Source organism: Ylistrum balloti, unplaced genomic scaffold (assembly GCF_031769215.1).
Source record: "Ylistrum balloti isolate Yb309-2 unplaced genomic scaffold, AGI_CSIRO_Ybal_v1 Utg370030, whole genome shotgun sequence".
Classification (NCBI taxonomy): Eukaryota; Metazoa; Mollusca; class Bivalvia; order Pectinida; family Pectinidae; genus Ylistrum; species Ylistrum balloti.
In genome coordinates, this window is record NW_026782093.1 from 202,780 (window position 1) to 230,485 (window position 27,706).

At 35.6% G+C, this 27,706-nt stretch overlaps 1 protein-coding gene across 1 annotated transcript; it reads left to right on the forward strand.

Moving 5' to 3' along the window:
- Window positions 1-27,706, forward strand: LOC132548863 (NEDD8 ultimate buster 1-like). Its single transcript, XM_060212760.1, has 17 exons — window positions 1-92; window positions 3,829-3,999; window positions 5,064-5,240; window positions 6,791-6,949; window positions 7,463-7,592; window positions 7,899-7,966; window positions 9,169-9,275; window positions 12,640-12,749; window positions 14,015-14,091; window positions 14,446-14,553; window positions 15,755-15,806; window positions 17,340-17,440; window positions 19,358-19,446; window positions 22,015-22,120; window positions 23,141-23,224; window positions 24,467-24,617; window positions 25,984-27,706. Exons 2-17 carry the CDS (start codon window positions 3,859-3,861, stop codon window positions 26,142-26,144), a joined length of 1,821 nt encoding a protein of 606 aa, XP_060068743.1. The 5' UTR covers window positions 1-92; window positions 3,829-3,858; the 3' UTR covers window positions 26,145-27,706.

Genomic DNA, 27,706 nt, shown 5'->3' on the forward strand with positions numbered 1-27,706 from the left:
GAAATTACCTCACCAAACGGACATCTTAGAAGCAAGACAACGACGCTTATTCAGTAGAATCTCTGACAAAATTCACTACGATCTTTTAACAGGTATTAATGTAAGCTTTAGATCTCATCTAAACCTGTAACATGACAGGAACTTAAATCCTTGAAAAGATCTATATCAGAGCTGGCTTGAAATCGCTGTCATCAATAGTACATATTAGCAGAGACGTATATACGTCTCTGATATTAGGTATAAATCGCTGTTTTCATCATACAAGATTATTGCACACGTGTGAGAAAAGGCATTTAGGCTGTAAAAGGCCTTGTACTTGAACTCTGAAGCATGCTTTATTTCAGACCAGAAGTAGAAGATTAAGTTTTCTTCCATCTTATTAAGACACAGCTTTCTTAAAATGGAAAGTAGAATTGACAGAATTCGAAAAGGACCCCATTTATTTCCAGGAATTTCATTCAAATTATACAGAAAAAACACTTAATCTGAAAAGGGCCACTATTTTAGATCACCATGTGAAAACCCTGTTCACTATCAGTGACATTGAGTTGATTGGTGTGGCTTGTGTAATTATAATGTGGAACATGGCTTAGCTCTGTTAGATTACTCAGGGACGTATATGACAGATGTGTCAGGAGTACTTAACTATGTTTGTTGAATATGGACACTGTTACCCCTGGCTTTGATTGATTAACAGGTTTTCTGTCTCCCCAACTCCTCCTGTGTCCTGGCACTGTCTCACCGATGATCACCAGTGTTTACATATATGTATATATCTTAACGTTTCAATTCGCACCCAGTCCGCGACCTGGTTAGATTCGCACCTAGTTGTTTCGCCCCCAACACAATTCAAGCAACAAAGTTTGCTCCAAGACTGTTGGCACCCTCTATGTTTTAATGTGACAGATAAAACTTGTTCTGTTTATATTATAATGTGTTTATATTGTGTGTTTAGATATGTATCTTGAGCTCATGTGAATTCTTCCACTTTTCTGTGACCAGAAAATTAAGATCTAGACATGCTATCTAAAATACATATACAGTTACCTTCCTTTAACCATAGCTTCCAATGGTATTTAGCTATAGGTACAGATAGATATAACAATCTCGCACAACTAAGAAATAATTACTGAGGTAGAAAAAATTTTAAACATGTAAATCTCAAATGTATACTTTTCATCTGTTTCTATTTTATAGAATAATTCGGGGCAAACATGTTTTTCTCCACAATTGATAATTATTGCATTATTCGTTTGGAGTGGAACGTCATTTCTGAATTTTCATTTTGGGGCAAATCGACTGTAGTAGGTGCAAAATGTCATGGTGCAAAATAACTGTGAAGCGAAACATCAGACATTCCTGTTGAATTTGGCCTCTGTTACTCAGCTATGTTGAATATGGCCTTAGTTAATTAGCTACCAGAGTATCTTCACTGGCTCAATAACAATACGTTCTGTTGGTGGAGCCATAGATAATCATGCTAGAGACCCTGGTTTGATTTCTGTCATTGGACTCATGTGGGAGCCATTGTGGAAAAATAGAAAAACATATTCCTGTTGAATGCCTTGACAGGAATTCAATAAGGGTCCCTGGCATGTTAATATACAACTTTTTTATATACTGAGCCAAAAAAAAAGCAAATGCTCCTTCAGATGAATTTAACACATGCCTGACACTTTTTCACTTCTGAATGACAAAAATGCCAACTTATCTGTTTTTTTAAAATACATTTTATTTCTTACCTGTGCACCAGTGAGTCCATTTCAGTGGAGAATTAATTAAGTGAATCCTTGTATAGTGTCAGAGAAATATGTGTTGGGAGTTCCAGTGCATCTTCTCAAATCCAAAATGTTTGCAACCAATAAATTGCCAATATGGTTATCTTAACCAATGTATACCAATTATCATTTTAACTGTTGCGGAGAAAAAACTACTCCTTCTCAGTAACTGAACTTCAGAAGACGGAGGCCACTGATAGGGCTATTAGTGATAGCAAGCTTGCTGGGACAGTGACATTAAAAAACACAACATCCATACATGTATAAGTGACGACAGTGTGATAGCAAGCTTGCTGGGACAGTGACATCAAAAAACACAACATCCATACATGTATAAGTGATGACAGTGTGATAGCAATCTTGCTGGGACAGTGACATTAAAAAAACACAGCATCCATACATGTATAAGTGATGTCAGTGTGATAACAAGCTTGCTGGGACAGTGATATTAAAATCACATCATCATACATGTATACATGACGACAGTGTGATAACAAGCTTGCTGGGACAGTGACATTAAAAAACACAACATCCATACATGTATAAGTGATGACAGTGTGATAACAAGCTTGCTGGGACAGTGATATTAAAAAACACAACATTCATACATGTATAAGTGATGACAGTGTGATAGCAAGCTTGCTGGGGCAGTGACATTGAAAACCACATCATCATACATGTATACATGACGACAGTGTGATAGCAAGCTTGCTGGGACATTGTCATTAAAAACACAACATCCATATATAAGTGATGACAGTGTGATAACAAGCTTGCTGGGACAGTGATATTGAAAACCACATCATCATACATGTATACATGACGACAGTGTGATAGCAAGCTTGCTGGGACAGTGTCATTAAAAACACAACATCCATATATAAGTGATGACAGTGTGATAACAAGCTTGCTGGGACAGTGATATTGAAAACCACATCATCATACATGTATACATGACGACAGTGCAATAACAAGCTTGCTAGGACAGTGTCATTAAAAACACAACATCCATATATAAGTGATGACAGTGTGATAACAAGCTTGCTGGGACAGTGATATTGAAAACCACATCATCATACATGTATACATGACGACAGTGCGATAACAAGCTTGCTAGGACAGTGTCATTAAAAACACAACATCCATATATAAGTGATGACAGTGTGATAACAAGCTTGCTGGGACAGTGATATTGATAACCACATCATCATACATGTATACATGACGACAGTGCGATAACAAGCTTGCTGGGACAGTGTCATTAAAAACACAACATCCATATATAAGTGATGACAGTGTGATAACAAGCTTGCTGGGACAGTGATATTGAAAACCACATCATCATACATGTATACATGACGACAGTGCGATAACAAGCTTGCTAGGACAGTGTCATTAAAAACACAACATCCATATATAAGTGATGACAGTGTGATAACAAGCTTGCTGGGACAGTGATATTGATAACCACATCATCATACATGTATACATGACGACAGTGCGATAACAAGCTTGCTGGGACAGTGTCATTAAAAACACAACATCCATATATAAGTGATGACAGTGTGATAACAAGCTTGCTGGGACAGTGATATTGAAAACCACATCATCATACATGTATATATGACGACAGTGCGATAACAAGCTTGCTGGGCCAGTGTCATTAAAACCACAACATCCATATATAAGTGATGACAGTGTGATAGCAAGCTTGCTGGGACAGTGACCATAAAAAGAGTGATATGCCTCATTAGTTTTCAAGTTTTTGAAAATCATTTATTTGTTGATACATACAATTTTTTTCTCCCTCATTAATCCATGTACAAGGAAACAATACAATCTTGTCTGTGGTTGATAAGTGTCAGTATTGATCTCAAATTCTATAAATACATAATATGAATATACATATGATTAAATATTACTGTTTAGTTAAACTGTTTTCTTTGGCTTTGTTAACATGCTGTGAGATTTTTTGATAAATTTTGAAGATTTATGTCATAACCATTAAATGCTTTAAAGTTAATTCATCATGCTGTTAATTTATTTTCAGTTTTTTGTGGCCATTTTGCATCACTGTGTCATGGAAGATAGCGATATAAACAAGAATTATGCACGAGATCTTCAACAAGTACGTGTACGAGAAATTTTGAACAAAGAACAGATCAAACTATGGCTGCCACCATACACCAACGAGGATGGTAGCAAAGGGGATTCACCAAATGTAAGAATATAGAGACAAATAAGAATGTATTACTTTTTAGCTCACATGGCCCTCACTGGGCAGATGAGTTTATGCCATGGCAAGCACCTGTCCATCCATCTGTGGTCCGTCTGTGCAGTATTAACTTTTCTATTTAAATAACCCCTTCTCAATAACCAGTGGACCAAAAGTCATGGCTGGTGGTTCGCTGGAATGAAGTCTGACAAAGTTTGCGAAAAGAAATGACCTTGACCTCTGGTCAGGGTCACAGTGGTCAGATTTGTTAAAACATTTAAACACTTCTTCTTACTAACCATAAGGTACAGAAGCACTGTATTTGGCTGATAGGTTTATAGGATGAAGCCCAACAAATTTTGTGAAAAGAAATTATCTTGACCCTTATTCAAGGTCACAGGGGTCAAATATGTTAAAACCTTGAAACAACTTCTTTTGAAATACCATAAAGCATAGAAGTATGGTATTTGCCTGATAGGTTCCTAGAATGAAGCCAGACAATGTTTGCAAAAAGAATTGTCCTTGACCCATATTGAAGGTCATGGGGATAAAATGTTTTGAAACCTGTTAAAGATTTCTTTTTGTAAACCAAAAGTCCCAGAAGCAGGTGGATTTGGTGGAAAGGTATTTATAGTTCAATGCCCAACAAATTTCAGGAAGAAAAATGGCATTTAACTTACATACAGGTCACAAATGACACTGTTTAGAGATGAGTATTAGAAGCTCTTTGTTGTGGAAATTGGTTAAGAATTGCTTGAATGTCTCCACTTTAAAATGCCAATGGTGTATATGTCAATATATTTGTGATATTAACACTGATTTTGTTTTTGATGAACATTGATTTCCAGATGAGCTATGCAGGTCCATTGGGCCTCTTGTTTCCAAATCTGATTTGACTTTTACTTGGATGCTTATTATATGCTGAAAAATGAAATAAAGTTGATATTGAAAGTTAGATTACATTATGACATCCATTACTGAAATTTATTTCAAAATTTCATCACATGCCTAATTTTGCAAGAAGTCAGTACATTTATATGCCTAATCTCTCTGTTGTTGTAACGTCACAGGATCTGATTGCAAGATATGCTCAAGCCTTGCAACTTACGGAAGAAGTAGTCTCTGGAATTTTAGAAAATCTAAGAGTTCATGCACTGCAAAAGCTTGCAGAACGAGAGAAATACAAGAAATCAGGACTAGCTTCAGTGAAAGTTAAAATGACTGGCCATCCAACAAGTGCAAACAAGGTGAGAAAAAAAATCAATTTATTCACTCTTAAGGGCTACACCTGTATCTATATCTACATTGTAAAGACATAGATGTGTTCAGCCTTATAACTTTAATATTAAGAACAGTGTATGCTTATCTATGCAGAAAAGGGACCCACTTAAATACTAAAGGGAAAAATTTAATTTGAAAATGGCAGTGTTCAGACATTAGATATTAATGATAGTACAACTACTTGAATAATTCAAAGATATTAACAGACTGAATTTTGCTGTAGTAGGTGAAGGGTATTAGTCCGGGCCCATAAATTGCATTAGCTGAAGCTGTCCACTGCAGGACCAGTCAGTAGAAGAAAATGTTCAAGTATTTGTTTTTTTTTGAAAATTGGTTTAAGTAGATTCCATATGCATGTAGTTCTAGACACACTTTGAATGTCATTCACCACAGAAAATGAGAAAATATCAACATGTGAATATAATTATCATCCAAATTCAAATTCAATAAAACTAGGGTAAGATTGGAACAAAAGAAAGATTTACATAGCGAATCCTGAAAAAGTACAAGGATTAGGTGTTCCGGAAGAGCAAGCATTTTGTGCTTCCTCAACGACACCTGCCAAATAACTTGGACAACGTATACAAAAATGTAACCAACAGGTAAAAGTTAAGAGCATCAAACACATCCAGCTTGATATTGCACAAAGGATATCAAGTAGAATAGTACTCAATGAGATTAGTATAGAACCATAGAAACTTTATCATAATTCTCATCAACCTGCATCTTTTGAAACTCTGTTTTTTGAGGTTGTCTGTCAGTTGATGACATCTTGCTCAAAAAATGGTGATGTTGTAAAAAGGCTCTTGAATATGAAATTCACAGAGACATGTAAAAAAACCTAAGTTGGGAATGCAGGGTGATGCTGTCTATAAATGGAAAATTCACAATTGAGAAATTAAAATCAGTACGCTTATCATGCAGCTTGGTGGAGGACTGTCAATGTTGGTTTCATTGTGGGCAATTTCAAGATAAGCAGTTGATTTAAAAGAGTAAAAGAATCTGTCATGTCCTTGATGGTAGGTAATATGATGGATGTGGTCAACAGATCTCTTGTTGTTTAAGAGGAAATGTCATTGATATACCTGAGAGTGAAATAGAAGGACTTTCCAAGGTCTTCGTGACCTGTTTTGATAAGCTCTTCAATAAGTTTAGCCTCACATGAAAACAAACAGAGGATATGTGATGTCAATATATTTGTGAAAAAGCATTGATCACCTGACTAGCAATGTAGGTCTAGCGCCCAATTGTCAGTAATGTAGGTCCATTGCTCTTATCAGCATTGTAGGTCCAGTGTTCTCATCTTTGATGACTGTACCCAACAAATGTGTTTAATTTCTGGAGATGGAAAAACACTCATACTGCTGGCTACATATGGCCATTTTTTACAACTAATTGTAGGTGATCCACTGTTTGATGATGACACAGCAGTCACAGTATTTTCATCAGCATTTTTATTAGTGATACACATGCAGTAGTGAAATCCAAATACAACACAAATATTTTTCCAATACAGACTCAGAATATTGTACTTGAGATCAGTCTTGATGACTTGGGAAAGCAGTTAAGGGACATGCTGTCACAACAGGTGGAACTACCGGCTGACCAGCTTAAACTCATCTGTCAGGGTTGTGTGATTACTGATGAGAGACCTCTTCAATCACAAGGAGTGAAGGTATTGAAAAATCAAGATATTAGAAAATTAATTTTCTTCTGAAAAAGATCTAGGAGGTTTCCATTCTAGGATTTTGTTATCACTATTTCTTGAAAAGCACATATTCAGGATTAATCTATCAGAAATTTCATATGTATGTTGCTCTTTCATTTGGTCCATTGTTGTGCATTTCCCATATTTTGACAGATTGGTATACAAAATGGCCGACAGGCAGTCATCTTGGATCTTGATTTTCATGCTTATCAAAATTTTGTTAGGGGTAATGGATGGATGGTTTTCAAATTTAATTCACAGCAAATAAGAAGAAAGAATTAGAGAAAGGAAGAGTTTAGATCCATATTATAAGGAACTGATCAAGATCCTTCAGTGGTAGGCAAACCTTGTGGTATCAGTTGTTAAACATTCATATTTTTTCAAAGTGCATTTAAAGGTGCTATTCACTTGGTACAATTTCTTAAATGACAAAGTAGAATGAAGGAGAGTTTTCATGCTTGATTCAAACAACATTTTCAGCATGGTAGCCAGATAATGGCACTGTGCCTTTCTGTGAGTCAAACTCAGGCTGTTAAGCAACAGGAAGATGTCACCAGGATGATTGACACCAGAAAGGCAGCAGAACTTCTCTCAGAAAAAGCAGAGACAGGTAATGTTACACTATCATAACTGTAAATATAGACCTCCTTGATGATAAAGGGAATTAAATCTTGTAATTAATAAAATCCTTTACCCCTGGAGGTTGAGATAGGGAGACAGTATAGTTTTGAACTTTATTCAATGGTTTTTCCTATTTAAATGATTAATTCATCTGCCAAATGTAATGAAAAATATCAAACTTACATGCAATGAAAAAAAATTGTACAAAGATGGAATGTATGAGATGCCAGGATGACTTAAATCTCCTTCATTTTTTGCATTTCTCAAATGATAAGAACTTATGTTTGTTTTGTAGATGACTATGATATCCAGATTGCAGACCAATCAGGAAGGCCACTTGCTATACCAGCGGTAGAAAAAAAGGTGAACACTGAACACTCCCAAAATCATGTGCCTTTCATTCTTTTGTGATTTGTAGATTGTGATGGTTCATATCTCCTGATGCAAAACCATAAATATCCCATAAGCTTAGATATATTATTTTTGTGCTGTCTGCCTGTACTTCTGTCTGTCAGACGAAATACCTGGTATTGGATTTCTTTGCGATACTGTTTGTTCTTATCAGATAATCCCAGAGGAAAAAAAGGTACATTTTAGGAACCAAAGGCATTCGTCATCCATCTGTGGTCTGTCAAATTTCCTTATAAATCGCTACTATATTCATGAAAGGCTGAGCGGATTTTAACCAAATTTGGTTTGAAACATCCTAGGGGGAAATGACAGTATTTTTTTTAGTATAAAATGTGGGTCTTTGGTAGGTAGTATACAGACAGACATTTAACTACATGTAGGTAATGTAGAGACAAATGTTTAACTGATGTAGGTCATGTAGGGACAAATGTTTAACTACATGTAGGTAATGTAGGGGCAAATGTTTAACTGATGTAGGTTATGTAGGGACATATGTTTAACTACATGTAGGTAATGTAGAGACAAATGTTTAACTGATGTAGGTCATGTAGGGACAAATGTTTAACTACATGTAGGTAATGTAGAGACAAATGTTTAACTGATGTAGGTCATGTAGGGACAAATGTTGAACTACATGTAGGTAATGTAGGGGCAAATGTTTAACTGATGTAGGTTATGTAGGGACACATGTTTAACTACATGTAGGTAATGTAGAGACAAATGTTTAACTGATGTAGGTAATGTAGAGACAAATGTTTAACTGATGTAGGTAATGTAGAGACAAATGTTTAACTGATGTAGGTAATGTAGAGACAAATGTTTAGCTACATAGACAAATGTTTAACTACATGTAGGTAATGTAGAGACAAATGTTTAACTACATGTAGGTAATGTAGGGACAAATGTTTAATTACATGTAGGTAATGTAGGGACAAATGTTTAACTACATGTAGGTAATGTAGAGACAAAAAATGATTAGAATCTGAGAATTATACAGTTTTTTGTGTTTTACGTCATAGAATTTGTATATTTATAAGAAATAGAAAGACATTACAGCTATACATTATAAATACTACACGTTAGAATAGTAAAGTTTAGCAATTGACTTGAGTGAAAGGTAGTGACAATTAATCAGGATTATGGTTTTCACATAGGCCCTGACATTGGCAATCACTTTACATGAGAAAGGCAGGGCAGCAATGAAAAAGAAGGAGAATGGCCAAGCACTACTGCTGTTATTGGAGGCTGACAAGGAATTCAGGTTAGGTTTCATTTTTCTTATTTTATTCAGTTAATTTATTTCTGTCAGGTTTGATGTATGGTATATCTATTATAAGTGTTTAGTTGTCTCACTTTCTGTAACCATCATGGTGATCTGTAGACTTGTAAATTCTCATTTCAAATGAACAATGAAAGAATTAAGATTACATATTGGTTTTCTATACATGGGGTTTGGGTACAGAGAGTTAAAAGGTTCTCTATACATGGGGTTTGGGTACAGAGAGTTAAAAGGTTCTCTATACATGGGGTTTGGGTACAGAGAGTTAAAAGGTTTTCTATACATTGGGTTTGGGTACAGAGAGTTAAAAGGTTCTCTATACATGGGGTTTGGGTACAGAGAGTTAAAAGGTTCTCTATACATGGGGTTTGGGTACAGAGAGTTAAAAGGTTCACTATACATGGGGTTTGGGTACAGAGAGTTAAAAGGTTTTCTACACATTGGGTTTGGGTATAGAGAGTTAAAAGTTTCTCTATACATGGGGTTTGGGTACAGAGAGTTAAAAGGTTTTCTACACATTGGTTTGGGTACAGAGAGTTAAAAGGTTCTCTATACATGGGGTTTGGGTACAGAGAGTTAAAAGGTTCTGTATACATGGGGTTTGGGTACAGAGAGTTAAAAGGTTTTCTATACATGGGGTTTGGGTACAGAGAGTTAAAAGGTTTTCTATACATTGGGTTTGGGTACAGAGAGTTAAAAGGTTCTGTATACATGGGGTTTGGGTACAGAGAGTTAAAAGGTTCTCTATACATGGGGTTTGGGTACAGAGAGTTAAAAGGTTCTCTATACATGGGGTTTGGGTACAGAGAGTTAAAAGGTTCTCTATACATGGGGTTTGGGTACAGAGAGTTAAAAGGTTCTCTATACATGGGGTTTGGGTATAGAGAGTTAAAAGGTTTTCTACACATGGGGTTTGGGTACAGAGAGTTAAAAGGTTCTCTATACACGGGGTTTGGGTACAGAGAGTTAAAAGGTTCTCTATACATGGGGTTTGGGTACAGAGAGTTAAAAGGTTTTCTACACATGGGGTTTGGGTACAGAGAGTTAAAAGGTTTTCTATACATGGGGTTTGGGTACAGAGAGTTAAAAGGTTCTCTATACATGGGGTTTGGGTACAGAGAGTTAAAAGGTTCTCTATACATGGGGTTTGGGTACAGAGAGTTAAAAGGTTTTCTATACATGGGGTTTGGGTACAGAGAGTTAAAAGGTTCTCTATACATGGGGTTTGGGTACAGAGAGTTAAAAGGTTTTCTATACATGTGGTTTGGGTACAGAGAGTTAAAAGGTTTTCTACACATTGGGTTTGGGTACAGAGAGTTAAAAGGTTTTCTACACATTGGGTTTGGGTACAGAGAGTTAAAAGGTTTTCTACACATTGGGTTTGGGTACAGAGAGTTAAAAGGTTTTCTATACATGGGGTTTGGGTACAGAGAGTTAAAAGCTTTTCTATACATGTGGTTTGGGTACAGAGAGTTAAAAGGTTCTCTATACATGGGGTTTGGGTACAGAGAGTTAAAAGGTTCTCTACACATTGGGTTTGGGTACAGAGAGTTAAAAGGTTTTCTACACATTGGGTTTGGGTACAGAGAGTTAAAAGGTTTTCTATACATGGGGTTTGGGTACAGAGAGTTAAAAGGTTCTCTATACGTGGGGTTTGGGTACAGAGAGTTAAAAGGTTCTCTACACATTGGGTTTGGGTACAGAGAGTTAAAAGGTTTTCTATACATGGGGTTTGGGTACAGAGAGTTAAAAGGTTTTCTATACATGGGGTTTGGGTACAGAGAGTTAAAAGGTTCACTATACGTGGGGTTAGGGTATAGAGAGTTAAAAGGTTTTCTACACATTGGGTTTGGGTATAGAGAGTTAAAAGGTTCTCTATACACGGGGTTTGGGTACAGAGAGTTAAAAGGTTCTGTATACATGGGGTTTGGGTACAGAGAGTTAAAAGGTTTTCTACACATTGGGTTTGGGTACAGAGAGTTAAAAGGTTCTCTATACACGGGGTTTGGGTATAGAGAGTTAAAAGGTTCTGTATACATGGGGTTTGGGTACAGAGAGTTAAAAGGTTTTCTACACATTGGGTTTGGGTACAGAGAGTTAAAAGGTTTTCTACACATTGGGTTTGGGTATAGAGAGTTAAAAGGTTTTCTACACATTGGGTTTGGGTACAGAGAGTTAAAAGGTTTTCTACACATTGGGTTTGGGTACAGAGAGTTAAAAGGTTTTCTACACATTGGGTTTGGGTACAGAGAGTTAAAAGGTTTTCTACACATTGGGTTTGGGTACAGAGAGTTAAAAGGTTCTCTATACATGGGGTTTGGGTACAGAGAGTTAAAAGGTTTTCTACACATTGGGTTTGGGTATAGGGAGTTAAAAGGTTTTCTACACATTGGGTTTGGGTACAGAGAGTTAAAAGGTTTTCTACACATTGGGTTTGGGTACAGAGAGTTAAAAGGTTTTCTATACATGGGGTTTGGGTATAGAGAGTTAAAAGGTTCTGTATACATGGGGTTTGGGTATAGAGAGTTAAAAGGTTTTCTATACATGGGGTTTGGGTATAGAGAGTTAAAAGGTTCTCTACCCTCCATTTATCTTCTGCCTTTAAAACTTATCTGTCCAAATCCTTAATCTTAAGGCGTTTTTTAAAGAAAGTTTTTGCTTTAATTGATACTGAACTACTCTCTGATGATTTGAATCCAAGAATCTTATTAGGAATACTTGCATGGCATTCTTTTTAGGTCAAGAGGCCAAAATGTCAAGGTCACTGTTACAAAATGTAATATAAATAGAGAATTGGTCCCACAATAAGTTAACATTGTGTTTTGCATTGTATTTGTCTGTCTATTTTGTCTGGACTCTTTCTCCTTTACTTCTTGTCACTCTGTCTTTCATTTTGACCTTTGACCTACATTTTAGCTAAAAGATTGTACACTCTCTCCATCTCCTTCATTACTTGTCAATCAGCTTCATGGCATTTTCCCTTTGTGCAACGTAATACCAGTTCTATTTTGGGAGTGATTAGACAAATGAAATAGTTTTGAAGTAGAAACTTGAATCTATCATTATAAGTTATATCTCAGCTTCTGCAGAAGAATGTTCCAATCTCGTATGATTAAGAGCAAAAACAGAGGAGGAAAGAGAAAAAAGCAGTTAAAGATCAAATAATGGTGGGCGCTAAGATTTCACTTTTTCTGCTTCTTAGAAGGAAAAGAAAGTCAAAGGGTCAAAAATCACATTTGATAACTTTTGTGAATTCATCAAACAATGATACTTATATGTAGGGGAGCAGGACATTCATGTTAAGGCTTGTCACACTTAAAAAACTAGGCCTGATGTACTCTTACAGAAAGTGTCGATCCGACATCTTGAATGCTGTAGACAACTATGCAGTCCTGTGTTTAGATATTGTCTGGTGTTATCTCTGTCTTCGAAATATTGAGGATCTTCCTGATGCAGGTAAGAATGGCTCAGATTAAATATTGAGGATCTACCTGATGCAGGTAAGAATAGCTCAGATGAAATATTGAGGATCTACCTGATGCAGGTAAGAATAGCTCAGATGAAATATTGAGGATCTACCTGATGCAGGTAAGAATAGCTCAGATGAAATATTGAGGATCTACCTGATGCAGGTAAGAATAGCTCAGAGTAAATATTTAGGATCTACCTGATGCAGGTAAGAATAGCTCAGGTGAAATATTTGATGTATCATCAGGATGACAAATTCACAAATTTTTTGGCCTAAAGTACATGAAATGCGAGGCCTATACTATAAATAGCAGATGTACATTATGACATACACAATTTCAACTTACTCCGCAGTTGTTGTGATTGATTCCCTAACTTGAATTTCCCTACTGCGCAATCACTGTGCATACTTCCTGGTATCCAGCGAAGGAGTAAACAAATCCTCTATTCTACCTACGAATCTGAACAGCGTTGGCTCTATCATCAAAATCCAAATATGAAAATGTATACCAAGGATATGTTAAATTGTGTTGACTTTGCAGTTTTTTTACTGAATAATACTTTCAATAGCATTAAATTTCACTTTCCAGCTAGAGATTATTAAACTATGTTATATCTCTTATTGGCCTATTTAAGGTCACAGGGGTCAAATTTGTTAAAACAGTGAAAACACATCTTCTTACTAACCAAGAAGCATGATATTTGGCTGATAGGTTCTTAGGATGAAGTCTGTCAAAGTTTGTGAAAAGGAATGACCTTGATTCAGTTTGAAGGTTACAGGGATCAAATTTGTTGAAACCTGTAAAAGACTTCTTCTAGTAAACCAAAATTCTGAGAAATAGGATGTTTGATGGAAAGTGTTTCTTGGTCAAAGCCCAACAAATTACATGAAAAAAGAAATTGCATTTACTTAAGTCAAGGTCATAATTGTCACTGTTTAGAGTTTAGTATTAGAAGCTGTTTGTTGTAGAGGTTGGTTAATATTCATTGAATGTGCCCACTGCGATTGCCAATGATGTACATGTCAAAATATTCTTTGTTGAACATTGATTACCAGGTGAGCAATGCAGGTCCATTGGGCCTCTTGTTGTTGGAAAAGTTCCGTATATTTTTACTATATACACTGCTGAAAAGCCGGAAGATTGTTTCCAGTAATTGTTTCACAGCCTGTACTGCTGATTACAGCAATTAGTCTTTATGTTACAGTCAGATGAGTGTTAAGACCTATCAGTCCCTTGTTTATTGTCTTTCAGATAGTCGACTACATGCGAGTGAGGAGTGTTTCCAGAGGACCTATGGGAACAACATGGAACGACTTTTAGCAGTGAAAGTATGTTTGAGATTTTAAGATGGAAACTGAAATTTTATTTGTTAGACATAATCAAATATTTAGCTCATGTCTGGGCCAATTTTAAATTGGAAGAACATGGCATTCTAACAACAAAACACTTGTAGGTCTTCATTGAGAAACATCCCTTTAAAATGGTTCAAAACAACATTTTTTAGGTCACCTTAGATGACATTAGAATGAAAATTTGGTTTTTGAAAGGTGAAACTTTTCTGTATCAACTTCAGTTTCTCAGACTGTAAGAATTAAGCAATATGGCAATTGAACTACAAACTGTGTAACCCTTACTTCAAAGGAGTGTGTGAGAAATTTTAATGGCATGACTGTTGTTTGTAGGGAGGTTCTGGAACAGAGCTGGCCTTGATGATGAGGTTACACCTTTTGCAAGGAATAGTGGCCTTTCATCAACATAGGATACAGGAAGCTGCCAGATTGCTGCAGAAGGTATAGTAGTAGTTGAATTCAAAAAACACATTTAATAAGGAGTGTATAGTAATTGTTCCCCTATCACATTTTTAGGTCACCCAAGACAATGTTTCATGGTGATCTATTGCAATTGCATTTTGTCTGGGATCTTGATTCGTAAACTTTTCAACTTCTTCTCAGAAACACCTGAACTGATTTTAATGAAATTTAACAGAAACCTACCTTGGTCAAAAAGTGTCAAATTTATTGAAACATCAAAGATCCTCTTCTCAATACATATGATAGATTTAAAATACTTTTTATGGATGGAAAAGCCTTATGATGCTTTACCAAAACTGTAAGTAACAATTACAAGATTGTTTATGTGATATGTTGCTAAGAAGAACAACAGCATTGTAATTCAGGTGACTGTTAAGACCCTTGGGTCTCTTGTATATTTTATATATAGATAGAGTGGCCTTGTATCTTAAAGTTTATAGATTAAGTGGCCCTGTAATTTCAATGGCCTTAAAGTTTATAGGCTGAGTGACCCTTTAGCCCAAAGTTTATAGATATAGTGGCCTTTATAGTTTAAAGTCTATAAATACAGTGCCCCAGCTTGTAGTCTGAAGTGTATAGATATCGTGCCTTTGTGGTATTAAGTGTATACATTAAATTGACATCGATTCATTATTGTGTATTATAATGTGTTGTTTTGAATGATTTTACAAACATTTCCTCTCGGGAAAGTGTTTTAATACAGATGTCTATAGCACTCTATTCATATTTTTTTTTACAAATTGATGTCACCCAATCTTAAGTAGGAACATTATTATCTCCCTTGATGTATGTTACTTCATGATGTGGTAGCCAAAATGTTAAATAAATTTATCACTTGAAGATGACTTTTTATACCTGAAAATGTTTGCAAGCCGCAGCCTTTGTCTTGTTGGATTTAAATTTCAATTACCTAATTATTATATAAAGCATCCATGAGTTTCACTCTGTAGATATACATGACCTTTACCGTACAACATTCCGGTGTAGTTTTGAGAGTACAGAATAACTTCCTGTTCCACTAGTACCTTACACCTTTTATTTTACCAATAAATATTTTACAACTATTGATGAATGTTCAGCAATGAAGAACCTCCATTAATAAGACAGAACTTTGGAGAAGAAAAAAGTATTTAAAAACTTAATGGCATTTGTAATAACTTTTCACGTTCTGTTTATTCAGGCTGAAGAAGAGCTAAAAAGGTTGAATGTTGATGGAGACAAACTTGCTCAAGGTTAGAGTCATTGTTTAAATATTTATGTTACCATGGAGACAGGAAGACATGTAGATAAGATGTAGGTTCCTGTAATGGGTAATTAGGTCTGACTACCGGCTACCATCCTCAGAACTGCAGAATAACCTGATCAACCACCTGATAAAGATACTTGGTCTTGGTACTTAGATTCTTAAATTGTTGTGATGTACCCTCTGACTCTGTGAGGAGGTAGCAATGTAATGTCATTTATTAGTAACTCAGTCTCTGCTGAACAGCGAGAAATATGGATAACAAGACTGACGGTACGTACCCCAACAATCCACTTCATATAGTAATCAAAGCTGGTATGTCTCTCCTAATTACAATCACTAAAGATTCCGTGAAGAATATTGCTGAAAGTTCTATCTATTTTAGGATACCAGTTAGTGAAACTTTTCTCTGGAATTCTCAGCACTAGCACTCCAATCTATTTATATAGAGAGTTGACCTACATCAGTGACCTTTGTATCCAGCGTCACTACATCATCTTGTTATCATTTCAATGTATTTTCCAATGTTAGAATGCTGATTATTCGTTAAGGGATGGCACACATCAACTTTCCTGTAAATACAGATACGTAAGTAGATCCAACCCTGATTAGTGTCGGTGGTTACTTTGGATGCTTTCATAGTGATATCCAGATACTTGTCATGTGATCACGTTGTTGGGGTATATGTTGGTAATCTCAAATTGTACATCATGCTTGTGGATTTACACACTTGTATGTTAATAGCTCATATGTCCTAACGGCTGGAGAGGTTATGCTGTAGTGTCCATCATCTGACCCACGTTCACTTTTCCCTTCAACCAACTTCTCAACGACCAAAAGTCTAAAGCCCAGAGTACTGATATTGGGCACGTAGCATACAAGGATGAAAAGCTACAAATGTTTTTCAAACTTTCTAGGTCATCGGATCAAATATGTTGAAATGTTTAAACTACTTCTCAATAAACAAAAAACATCAAGGTTCTGATATTGGGCCAGTGGCATGCTAGGATGAAGGTCTAACAAAATTGTGCAACTGAATGACCTTGACTCATTTCAAGGTCAAAGGAATCAAATGAGTTTAAATCTTAAGAATATGTATAAGAGAACAAAAGGTCCAGAGTACTGATATTGGTTCTGTGGGGTGTTTTGATGAAGGGCTACCAGGTCACCACCCAACCATACACAAATAAAAACAACAACTACACCAAATATATACATTTAAAGTGAACAACCTGGAAAATTGGAAAAGATATTAGCCAATCAGGTCACAGCAGCCTCATTAAATATGTGCATAATTTGCCATTAATCAACTTGAACAAGGGGTTAAGGTTACAAGTCTCACAATAATTCATTTGTTCCTTCAAGATAGCATGTTTCAGGTGTAACATGTTTAACAGCTTCTGGAAAGCCCAATGTCTCAGTCAGTCTATATTGAAGAGTTAAAATAGTTGAATAAAACCTTTTTGGTTTTACTTTATTCATTTATAATTTGTTTTGTAGATTGCTTGTTTTGATGTTGTAGTGATGCAAATGGGTTTCAAGGAGAGGGAAGGACGATTAGCCCTTAGAGTAACCAGTGGGGATGTGGAGGCTTCTGTCCAGTACATCATAAAAAAGCGTGAGGTAAGGAGGGGTGTGATGTTTTCTTTGTTTAAAGTGAAGTTCTTATCAACATATTGTAGACTTTTCTAATCACTCTTTGTCCTTGATCTGTTGTTTGTCTGTGTTGATTCAACATCTGTCCTTGATCTGTTGTTTGTGTTGATTCAACATCTGTCCTTGATCTGTTGTTTGTGTTGATTCAACATCTGTCCTTGATCTGTTGTTTATCTGTGTTGATTCAACATCTATCCTTGATCTGTTGTTTGTGTTGATTCAACATCTTTCCTTGATCTGTTGTTTGTCTGTGTTGATTCAACATCTGTCCTTGGTCTGTTGTTTGTCTGTGTTGATTCAACATCTGTCCTTGATCTGTTGTTTGTGTTGATTTTACATCTGTCCTTGATCTGTTGTTTGTCTGTGTTGATTCAACATCTGTCCTTGATCTGTTTGTCTGTGTTGATTCAACATCTGTCCTTGATCTGTTGTTTGTCTGTGTTGATTCAACTTCTGTCCTTGATCTGTTGTTTGTCTGTGTTGATTCAACATCTGTCCTTGATCTGTTGTTTGTGTTGATTTTACATCTGTCCTTGATCTGTTGTTTGTCTGTGTTGATTCAACATCTGTCCTTGATCTGTTGTTTGTCTGTGTTGATTCAACATCTGTCCTTGAACTGTTGTTTGTCTGTGTTGATTCAACATCTGTCCTTGATCTGTTGTTTGTCTGTGTTGATTCAACATCTGTCCTTGATCTGTTGTTTGTCTCTATTTATTAAACATCTGGCTTTCCTCAGTCATTGTTGATTATCTGTTTATATGTGCCAACATCTGCTCTTGGTCTGTTGTTTTGGAGAAACAGCTATGGAAAACATTGATGGTATATTAAGCTCTCCTGGCCTGTCTTCAGACTAACCAAAATGCACAGAATCATGTTTTTTGGATAAGATGTTCCTAGGATAAAGTCCAACAGAGTTTTCAAAAAGAAATGACCATGATCCTTATTCAAGGCCACAGGGGTACAATTTGTAAAAGTCTTAAAACAAATTCTTCACCAGTTCTGGGAAATAGAGCAAATTCTTTAAAATCCAACTTCTCCTGTAGGAAGAATTGGATTTTGCCTAAATTTGATCTAAAACATTCTTTGGTGAACGGAATCAATTTTGTATAAACAGTGGGTTTCGGTTCCCTGGGACCGATGGGCAGGGCCCAATAGGAGAAATAGAATAGTTCTGTATAAACAGTGCATCCCTTGGATGGACAGGATGAGGCCTAATTGGAGAAATGTGAGTTCTTAAAATCCTTCTTCAATACAATGATATTGTCCATTAGACTGGCCTGAAGCCAAATTTTTGTATTTTACTACAAAGCTGGGACCCAATAGGGAAATTATTTCAGAAGTTGTTTGTCATATTTGAAATGTTTTGTTAAATGACTGAACACCTAAATTATCTTGGTGAGTGATGCATGCCCCTTGGGCCTATTGTTTCTAATATGGTGTACCAGGAAATTTTCTACCTCCATTTAATTTTTGCCCATTTGGTATATGAGCAGTGAGTGCAAATATAGAATGGGGGCAAATTTTTTTACCAACCCTTTTACATATTTCCCAGAAGATGAAATGTAGAAGAGGTAATTTTAGATTTAATCATTACAGTACAAAGATGAAAGTAACCTGGAAGAGAAAATTTCCAAGTAAACAGAACATAGTCATAATGAACCTGAAATGAACACAATATATGGTAGGACCGATAAGAATGACTGTCCTAAATATATGTCTTAATGTGATTGATTTCAAGTGTTGTCCCTTTTAGTACACAGTTTCAATTTAATTTTTTACACCATCAAACCCAGTTATAATATCTAATAGTGTATCACAGATCTTGTTATCTGATGCAATTGGAACATATTAAGTATTTCACTGAGGTCTTAACATTTCTTTCAGGAGAAAAAAACAATAACTAAAAAAGTTGAAGAGGAGCGACGAAAGAAAAAAATACAAAAATCTTTAGGGTCAACTGCAAATGGCGAAAAGTGAGTAATCTGTTATTAGGTCACCTGGTGACCTATTGTGATCACCTTCATCCGGCATTGTGTGTTGTGCGTCTGTAAACACTTTAACATTTTCCGCTTCTTCTCAAAAACTCCTGATCCTTGGCCTAAGATGAACCAAAATCATAAATTATGCAGCCCCCACCCCCTAAGGGACTTGAGGGGCATGGTCAAATTGACTTAAATTTCAAAATTGTCTCCTCAACACCCAAAGATGATATAATCAAATACTGTTCATGTATAGGAAGGTCTTAAGGGGCTTTACTGTAACTGACGCCCAGTGGCTGATGGGCATGACCAAAAAGGATCAAATTTTATGCACATTTTTGTCTTTTGGTTCCGTTGTTGTATACCATGTTCTCATTGGAGAATGCGACATTACTTTCTAGGACTGACAAGGTTTACATGGCAGGTGTTGTCAGTGAAGCAGAATACGCTTACTCTTTTAGAACACATGGTATTTTTCCTGCACTTTTAAATCACTGGTAAATCTTATATTTATCCCCAGCTTTCACCGAAATGGAGGTTATTAATTTGGGTTTGTCCGTCCGTCTGTCTGTCACACTTTCGTTTCCATGTTCTAACTTCCCCAAATATCATCCAATTTGGGTGAATTTGGTCAGCAGATGAATCTTGCGTTCATTAAGACTGTTTGACTGTCAGTTTCATCTGTTAATAATTATGCATACTAATGAGGTATCCTTTTATTTCATTGGTCGGTTCATTTCCATACTCTAACTTCCCTAAATATAATCCAATTTAGATGAAACTTGGTCAGCAGATGCATATTAGGGCACATAAGACTGAGTTCAGCAATCAGCATCATTTGTTAATATCTTTGCATATTAATTTCATTTCTTTGGTTGGTCAGTTTTTGTGCTCTAACTTTCCTAAATATAATCTGATTTAGATGTAACTTGAAGTCCCACAAATATTATCAGCTTATCATTAAACTATATCATTCTACATAGCATTTCGACATGTTTACTCCTAACCTCTAAAATATTTACTTACAATTTTGTTTGGAAAGTGGGGGATATAAATTCCATGAATTTGCTTGTTAACCCTAGTTTTATTGAATTTGAGTTTGGATTATGATTATGTTGACATGTTGGTATTTTCTTGTTATTTCTTGTTAAGGGAAGGTAATACTAAAAAGTGCTAAATCACAACCAGTAGGTGACTGTGATGTGTGACCATTGACCAAATGTTAAATAGAGCATAGCCAAATTGTTTACACTGTATTGTTACAATGTTGTGTACTTTTTTATGCTCCCCAAAATATTTGGGGGAGCACATAGTTGACACCTTGTCTGTCCATCCGTCTGTCTTTCCCACCATTCTTTGTCACTGGAGCACAAATAAGAAGGATTGTGAGACTTGGGGTATACTTTCATCATGCTAAGGGGATATGCAGTGTACCAAATTCAGAGCCCTCAATTACAGCATTGCTGCCATTTGTTAAAATTTTGTGTCTCAAGCATTACTTTGAAACTAGGTGTATATACATTGATCATAGTAAGGGAATGTACTGTGTACCAAATTCAGGGCTTGCAACTATTTATTTACAGAGTTATTGCCCTTTGTTAAAATTTTATGTCTGGAGCATCACTTTACTTGCATTTAAAATAGGATGTTAATTGGTGTTATATACAATAGTCACACAAAAGCGAGGTGCTGTGTAGCAAGGTCTCAGCCCATGACCCCTCAGGGAATGTACTGTGTACCAAATTCAGGGCTTGCAACTATTCAATTACAGAGTTATTGCCCTTTGTTAAAATTTTGTGTCATGAGCATAGCTTTGCTTGCATTATAACTAGGATCATGAAACTTGGTGTATATATTGGTCATACTATGAGAATGTTCAGTCTACCAAATTCAGGGCCAGCAACCCCTTACTTATAGAATTATTGCTTATGTTAGCTTCACTGATACTCTTGTTTCTATAATCTGTTTACCATCTCATCACACTATTTTCAACCTTCATAGGATTATAGTATAGCTGATGAAGTTGGTTGATACTTCCATCTCATACACTACATATGTCAGTGCTAGTACGCTATGCACTGGTCATTTGGCTGATTAAGGTGGCTGTGTAGTCACTGAAACGTTACACTCTAATCTTCTACTGGTTGTGTTATAAGATGAAGGTGACCATGTAATCATTAAAACATTACACCCTAATCTTCTACTGGTTGTGTTATAAGATGAAGGTGACGGTGTAGTCATTGAAACATCAAACCCTAATCTTCTACTGGTTGTGTTATAAGATGAAAGTGACAGTGTAGTCATTGAAACGTCACACTCTAAACTTCTACTGGTTGTGTTATAAGATGAAGGTGACCGTGTAGTCATTGAAACATCAAACCCTAATCTTCTACTGGTTGTGTTATAAGATGAAAGTGACAGTGTAGTCATTGAAACGTCACACTCTAAACTTCTACTGGTTGTGTTATAACAACTTGATGCTAAAGATTTCACTTATTCAATATTTACTATGCAAGTGTGTTATGATGTGTAAATACAGCTGCTTACCTATGGTTTTCACAGAGTTAATGTTGACACGTACGAGATGCTACTGGCAATGGGCTTCAGGAATGGTGCGTCAGCAGAAGCTCTTCGTCAAGCAAATAATGACCTAAGCTTGGCCTTAGAGGTGAGTCATTAATTCGAGCTTTAGGAAAGCATTGATGCATGAAAACCTTTATTAGTCTTGTTAATTTCCAGAGAAATAAAATAATATTCAAATTTTTGCAACTGTGTTTTTCAGTGTAAAAATGAAACCATTACCAAATCGTTGATGTACCATGAATGATGTGCTTTCCTTGGCCAAGATAAATGAAAAAAATACAATCCTCATATACAGTTTAGATATGGGCTTCAGATGGATATTGCAAGTTTCTGGATTCCTGAGACAAGATCTCAGTAGGCATAATCGTACAGATTTGGTCTGGAGAATCATGGGGAGGAAGAGATTTAGTTTTGCTTAACTGTAGGTCTGATCCCCCTGTTAGCAGATGAGCAAGACCCAATAGTGATATATAGGAAAATGTGTAATATCTTCCTTCTGTTGGGATGGAGCTTTTATGACCAAATTAGTCCTTATAGGGAATAAAGAATTTTGGCCAAACTTGTATTATGGGGCCAGTTTTTGGAAATTTGTGTTCACCATTCTCGTAATAATGCAGTGTTGACCAAACAAAACCAGGTGAGTGATGCAGGCCACAAGAACCTCTTGTTTTCCTCTCTAATTACAGCCATTACATATTATTTCCATTATCAGGATCTTTCTTTTTTCATTTCATAACACTTATTTATATCAAAATAAATGGCATGAGTTATTTCTGTAAAGAAATTTTAATTAATTGTCTTTAAATTTCATATATATATATGTTTTCCTTGATATTTAAATTTATTTTATTTAGACTGATCAAGGGTTGACAAAATGGCTGACAGGTAGCCAACATGGAACTATTGTCTAAAAGTCTGGTTTTGTGTATTCTTGTCTGTAATTGGGGAGTCTTTTTCATGGAAAGGAAGGGTGGTTGATCTTCAAAATCCCACTTCTTTTTTGTGAAATTCTTTATAGTAAAAACATGATAAAATGATACCTGGTAAATGAAGTATCTAGATAGATGATGTCTTATGGGCCTATTGTTTATTCATTCTGTTACAGGTACTACAAAACCATCCTGAGATTTTAGACCTGCCTGACCCAATTAATTCCCCGGTATCTATCACAGACGATATGCTTGCTCAGGTAAACTATGAAACACTTAAAGCTAATTAGTGTTAGTGATCTTAACATTTTAGCTTGGATCCAGTAACTAACACTGTCCTGTATGTAAACTTCTCCTGTGTTAGATTGGAGGATCTCAGCCTGAGGGAAGGCGAATTGTTAAGCTGGCGAACACAAAGACGTGGTAAAATTGTTTGAATTATGTAGACTGATACGAGGTATGTCGATTATATCTTCTGTTTTTGACTTGTAAGGATTTATAAAACCTCAAACAACTTCTTTTCAGTAATCAAGAGGTCCAGAGTATACTGATAGTGGTCCAGTAGTGATATAGGGCTAAAATTTTGTGCAAACTTGATTTTGTATCAACGTCAAAAAAGTCAGATGGGTTAAAATCTTCAAATATTCTCAAAAATGAAGAGATTTGTGGACACAATATTAGGCATAATTAAGCTACCTATATACCAAATTTCAATGTTTAAATTTCAACCAATCAAATGCCTTGATTTGGTTGCTTATATGTTTGCTGTGTTGAATACTGGTCTATGAATTGAAGTCGAATCAGTAGATTTTTATTCCAGTAGATTACGTGGCTTTTGACCTGGAAACCTGACAAGCACTTCCATATGTGACCTCGGGTATACTGAATATGGTCATGAATGACTGGTAGCATGGATACAAAGACATGACTAGAAATTAAATTACATTTTTTGTTTGTTTTATGAAATCTAGTCAGATTGTTGTTCATTCTGTAACTGTGTTGAGTTGACAATCATGCCTGTATCGACTAAACTGCATGATTTGATATTAGTGGAGTATATTGTTCCTCAACTCCACTTAGTTCATGCCCCATTCTTGCTGCTTGCATGGGAGACATGTTCTTGTGGAAGCTGAATCTTACAAGTGTTAGTTTATACAGAGAGTGAACCGGCCACTGTAATGTATTTCTAGACATTACTCTTTAATCGTATCCGTACATTCTGTGTAGGAAGTGACGGACAAAGTGAGGATTCTACAGTCACTGTTGCTCAGTAGGCCTTGAAGAATTTGTTTCTGTATCATAACCTACGAAGTTTTTAATCCCAAACTTTATCAATTTACCAGCTGAAAAGAAATAGAAATCTCCTGCATTGTTAGTGGCTGTAAATGTAAGTAGATGAATTATCCGAAAAACCGACCATATGAACACTTAAGGCCTAAATGAGTACCTTAAGTTTGTTGTCATGCAATTTCAGGTTATCAATGTTTTCTGCTTGTTATTAGGTGATGTCATTGGGATTTGAAAACGATATGGCTAGAAATGCCCTTGAGAAACACCGTGGCAGCATTGAGAGGGCTATAGAAGATCTGGTCAAGTCTGGCGGAGTGGTATCACCTCCCAGTACATCATCATCTTCATCTTCATCTTCATCAAGTATGTAAAAATCACGGAAATTCAAACAGTATTGTATTTTGTAGTTGTACTTTGGTTACCCTACATGTTTACTCTTATTCATCTGACAATACCAATATGCATTTTGATATCAGCAGTAAATTTGGGTAGATAATATACAGGGATATGTGTACCTATCTGTTTCTGGCCATGTATAGAGCATGTCACCAGACTTGTCAAATACTTCTCATGATGCACAGGATGTATACATAACCTCTGTGTTAGATCGCTTGATAAAATTCTACAACTGAATGCACCAGGTATTTATATCTGTAAATACTGACAAGGTAACAGAATTCAAGTAACAAGGTCAAATATTGACAGAAGAAAGATCTGTAAAGAGACCCAATAGAATGAAGCAAACAAGACCAGCTGTTCCAGAAGGGTTAGCATCTTCTTGGTCAATCCAAGACAATTAACAACCACAGAACCACCTGGCATAATTATAACTTCAGTGTTAACAACACTTTGAAAATAGATCTGGCGAGCCACTTTTGTCTTTATGTCCCGGACCAAAATACAGCATATATTTAAAAGACTCTGCCCATGTATTCTGTTTATCCTTCAGCATTGATTGAAAATCAGACTATTGAACCTTAACAGTTTTGATTGTTAAATCTTTGTTTACCTGACATTGACGTTACACTGAATTTTGCCTGATGAAATGCCAATATAATTACACCATGCAGAAACATGATTCCAAACTTCATCGCATATTTTATGACTTTTCATAAATCAATTTGTTCATTACAACATGTAAATCGCTTATTTCAACAACTATTTATATCTCTAAATCTAATATTTATGTAAATTCAGAGAGGAATTCTATCGAATTACCCACATGGTAAAATACAGCTGTTTTTCATCACTGCCGAATATAACAAAAGTATATTAGACAAGATCTACAATGGCAGTGCCAGTTGCAGGATAATTTTTTTTAATATTGCTATCTTGAAAGTAGATTACAATGGTATAACAACTCATTAATGATTAATAGTACTGCTAGTTATGTGAAGAACACCTAGACTTACTGACAGTACACATAAACTCAAATATCATACGAGGGAAGAATTAAAAAAAGTTTCATGAATCGAAGCAATCACGATTTGTCAAAATAAAAACAGGAATTAAGTTATATAATGGCAGATGATGACGTTTTTTATATATGAAAGAATACGCTTGGCTTTGATTAGATGTTTAAAGTCATATACATGTAAATTACATTGCTGATCGTACTGTCAGTCGTTGGAACATAGGTGTTGTGGGTCACGTGATTCAGTTGGTCACATACATCCTCATGTTCAGTACTTGATATTCCTTAACTGTATTTTCATTTCTTATTCTTCAGGTTCTTCACCGTCTGAAGAAAAGAAGAAACAAAAGGAAGTGCTGGACGATCTTGTGTCTGACATTGCTAAAGATGAAGAGGATTACCTAGACTTGGCACTTTATGATGAAGCACAGTTTTTAGAATATTACAAAAGTTTGCTTGAAAGTATTAAAATATAATCTGGTTTACTGAAGTTTAAGGTCATCCTTGAAACTGCAGAAGTTACAATCAATTTCGCTCTCTACATCCTCGATACTGCCGGGGTTATAATCACTTTCGCTCTCTACATCCTCAAAACTGCCGGGGTTACATCCTCGAAACTCCCGGGGTTACCATCTCTTTTGCTCTCTACATCCTCAAAACTATAAGGATTATAACCACTTTCGCTCTCTACAACCTCGAAACTACAGAGGTTATAATCACTTTTGCTCTCTACACGCGTGGAACATGTCATTGCAAAATTGAAGGTTCCATGAGCGACACCTAGTGGACAAGATGGAAAGACTAGTTTGATCCTTTGATGTACATGAAACAAATCTTGAGGTTGCATAACAGTATATTGTAATGGCTTTGAAGCTGGATGTCACTACTCATTAATCTTCAAAGGAAGTGCATCAGCCTGTGATTGGTCAGATTTTTACTGCTGGAACCAATCAAATTACTTAAATTGTGTCTTCAGATTTGCCGTGACATGTTCCAGGGGTGCAGAGAGTGAAAGTGATCGTAACTCCTAGAAATTTGAGGATGGACTAAGGTTCACAACTTAAAATATATTTTCTGAGGCTATAATTTTGTGGATTTCAAAAAATACAATATTAAAGAATTATATATCATATTGACTTTCAGCTGTTTATTGATTGTGGACATAAAAATCTTGGATTTTGAGTATCAATGAATCAAAATATTGGAAAAAAAAAATTGCCTACAAAAATCACTGATTTTTTGTTACATACTGTCAATATATACAATGTAGTTGTTTGTGTGTGTTTTATTATAATATTTGTGTATATTATTATATTGATACAGTTCAGTTAGAAACAATGTACAACACAAAGTGAGAAGAAAGATGATAATATTTCACTAATTATACCATCAGCATATGTCATAAGTGTTAACATAAATGCTTAAAGCAACAATTCATTCATTCACTCCTAGACTCATGGTCATATTGTTCACTGTGTTGTCATATTTATCTGGGCCTTTTGGGAAGAATAAAATATATTGGAAGTGAAGGAGGGAGCTAGGTTTATTATCCCAACAACACAAAACAGGACATTAGAAGACATGTCTGTGTGAGCTGACAACTTTATCTTAGTATATAATCAAACAAATTTTCTGGTAACAAATTGTCTTAGTGAGATCTGGAAGGGAACACCAGACCAGGTTTTGCTTAAAGAAATTGTTAAGATTAGTACTTGATAATGTATATTGCAATGCTATTGATTTATTTTGATTATCAAAATGTTGGAAATGATTTCTATTAATTATCTTGACAATGATTCTCTTCTGTAAAATGTAGGACTTCCCAGGTATCAGAGATTGTTTCTATAAGAAATGTCACTTTTAAATAATACCTTCCAATTAATGGTAATGAATCGTGATTTTAGGCTCATTATAACCATTCATATTTCAGTCCTTGAGTGGTTTGACAATTATTCAGAAATCCTATATTTTTATATAAAGAAATGTTGATGAAATATATGTCATGCTTGTTGGAAATTAAATTGAAAATGTTCAGAAA

Coding starts and splice junctions, on each gene's coding strand:
- LOC132548863 (XM_060212760.1), top strand. CDS start 3,859: ATGGAAGATAGCGATATAAACAAGAATTATGCACGAGATCTTCAACAA. Junction 7,967..9,168: donor TACCAGCGGTAGAAAAAAAG/GTGAACACTGAA, acceptor GTTTTCACATAG/GCCCTGACATTGGCAATCAC. Junction 17,441..19,357: donor ACATCATAAAAAAGCGTGAG/GTAAGGAGGGGT, acceptor CATTTCTTTCAG/GAGAAAAAAACAATAACTAA.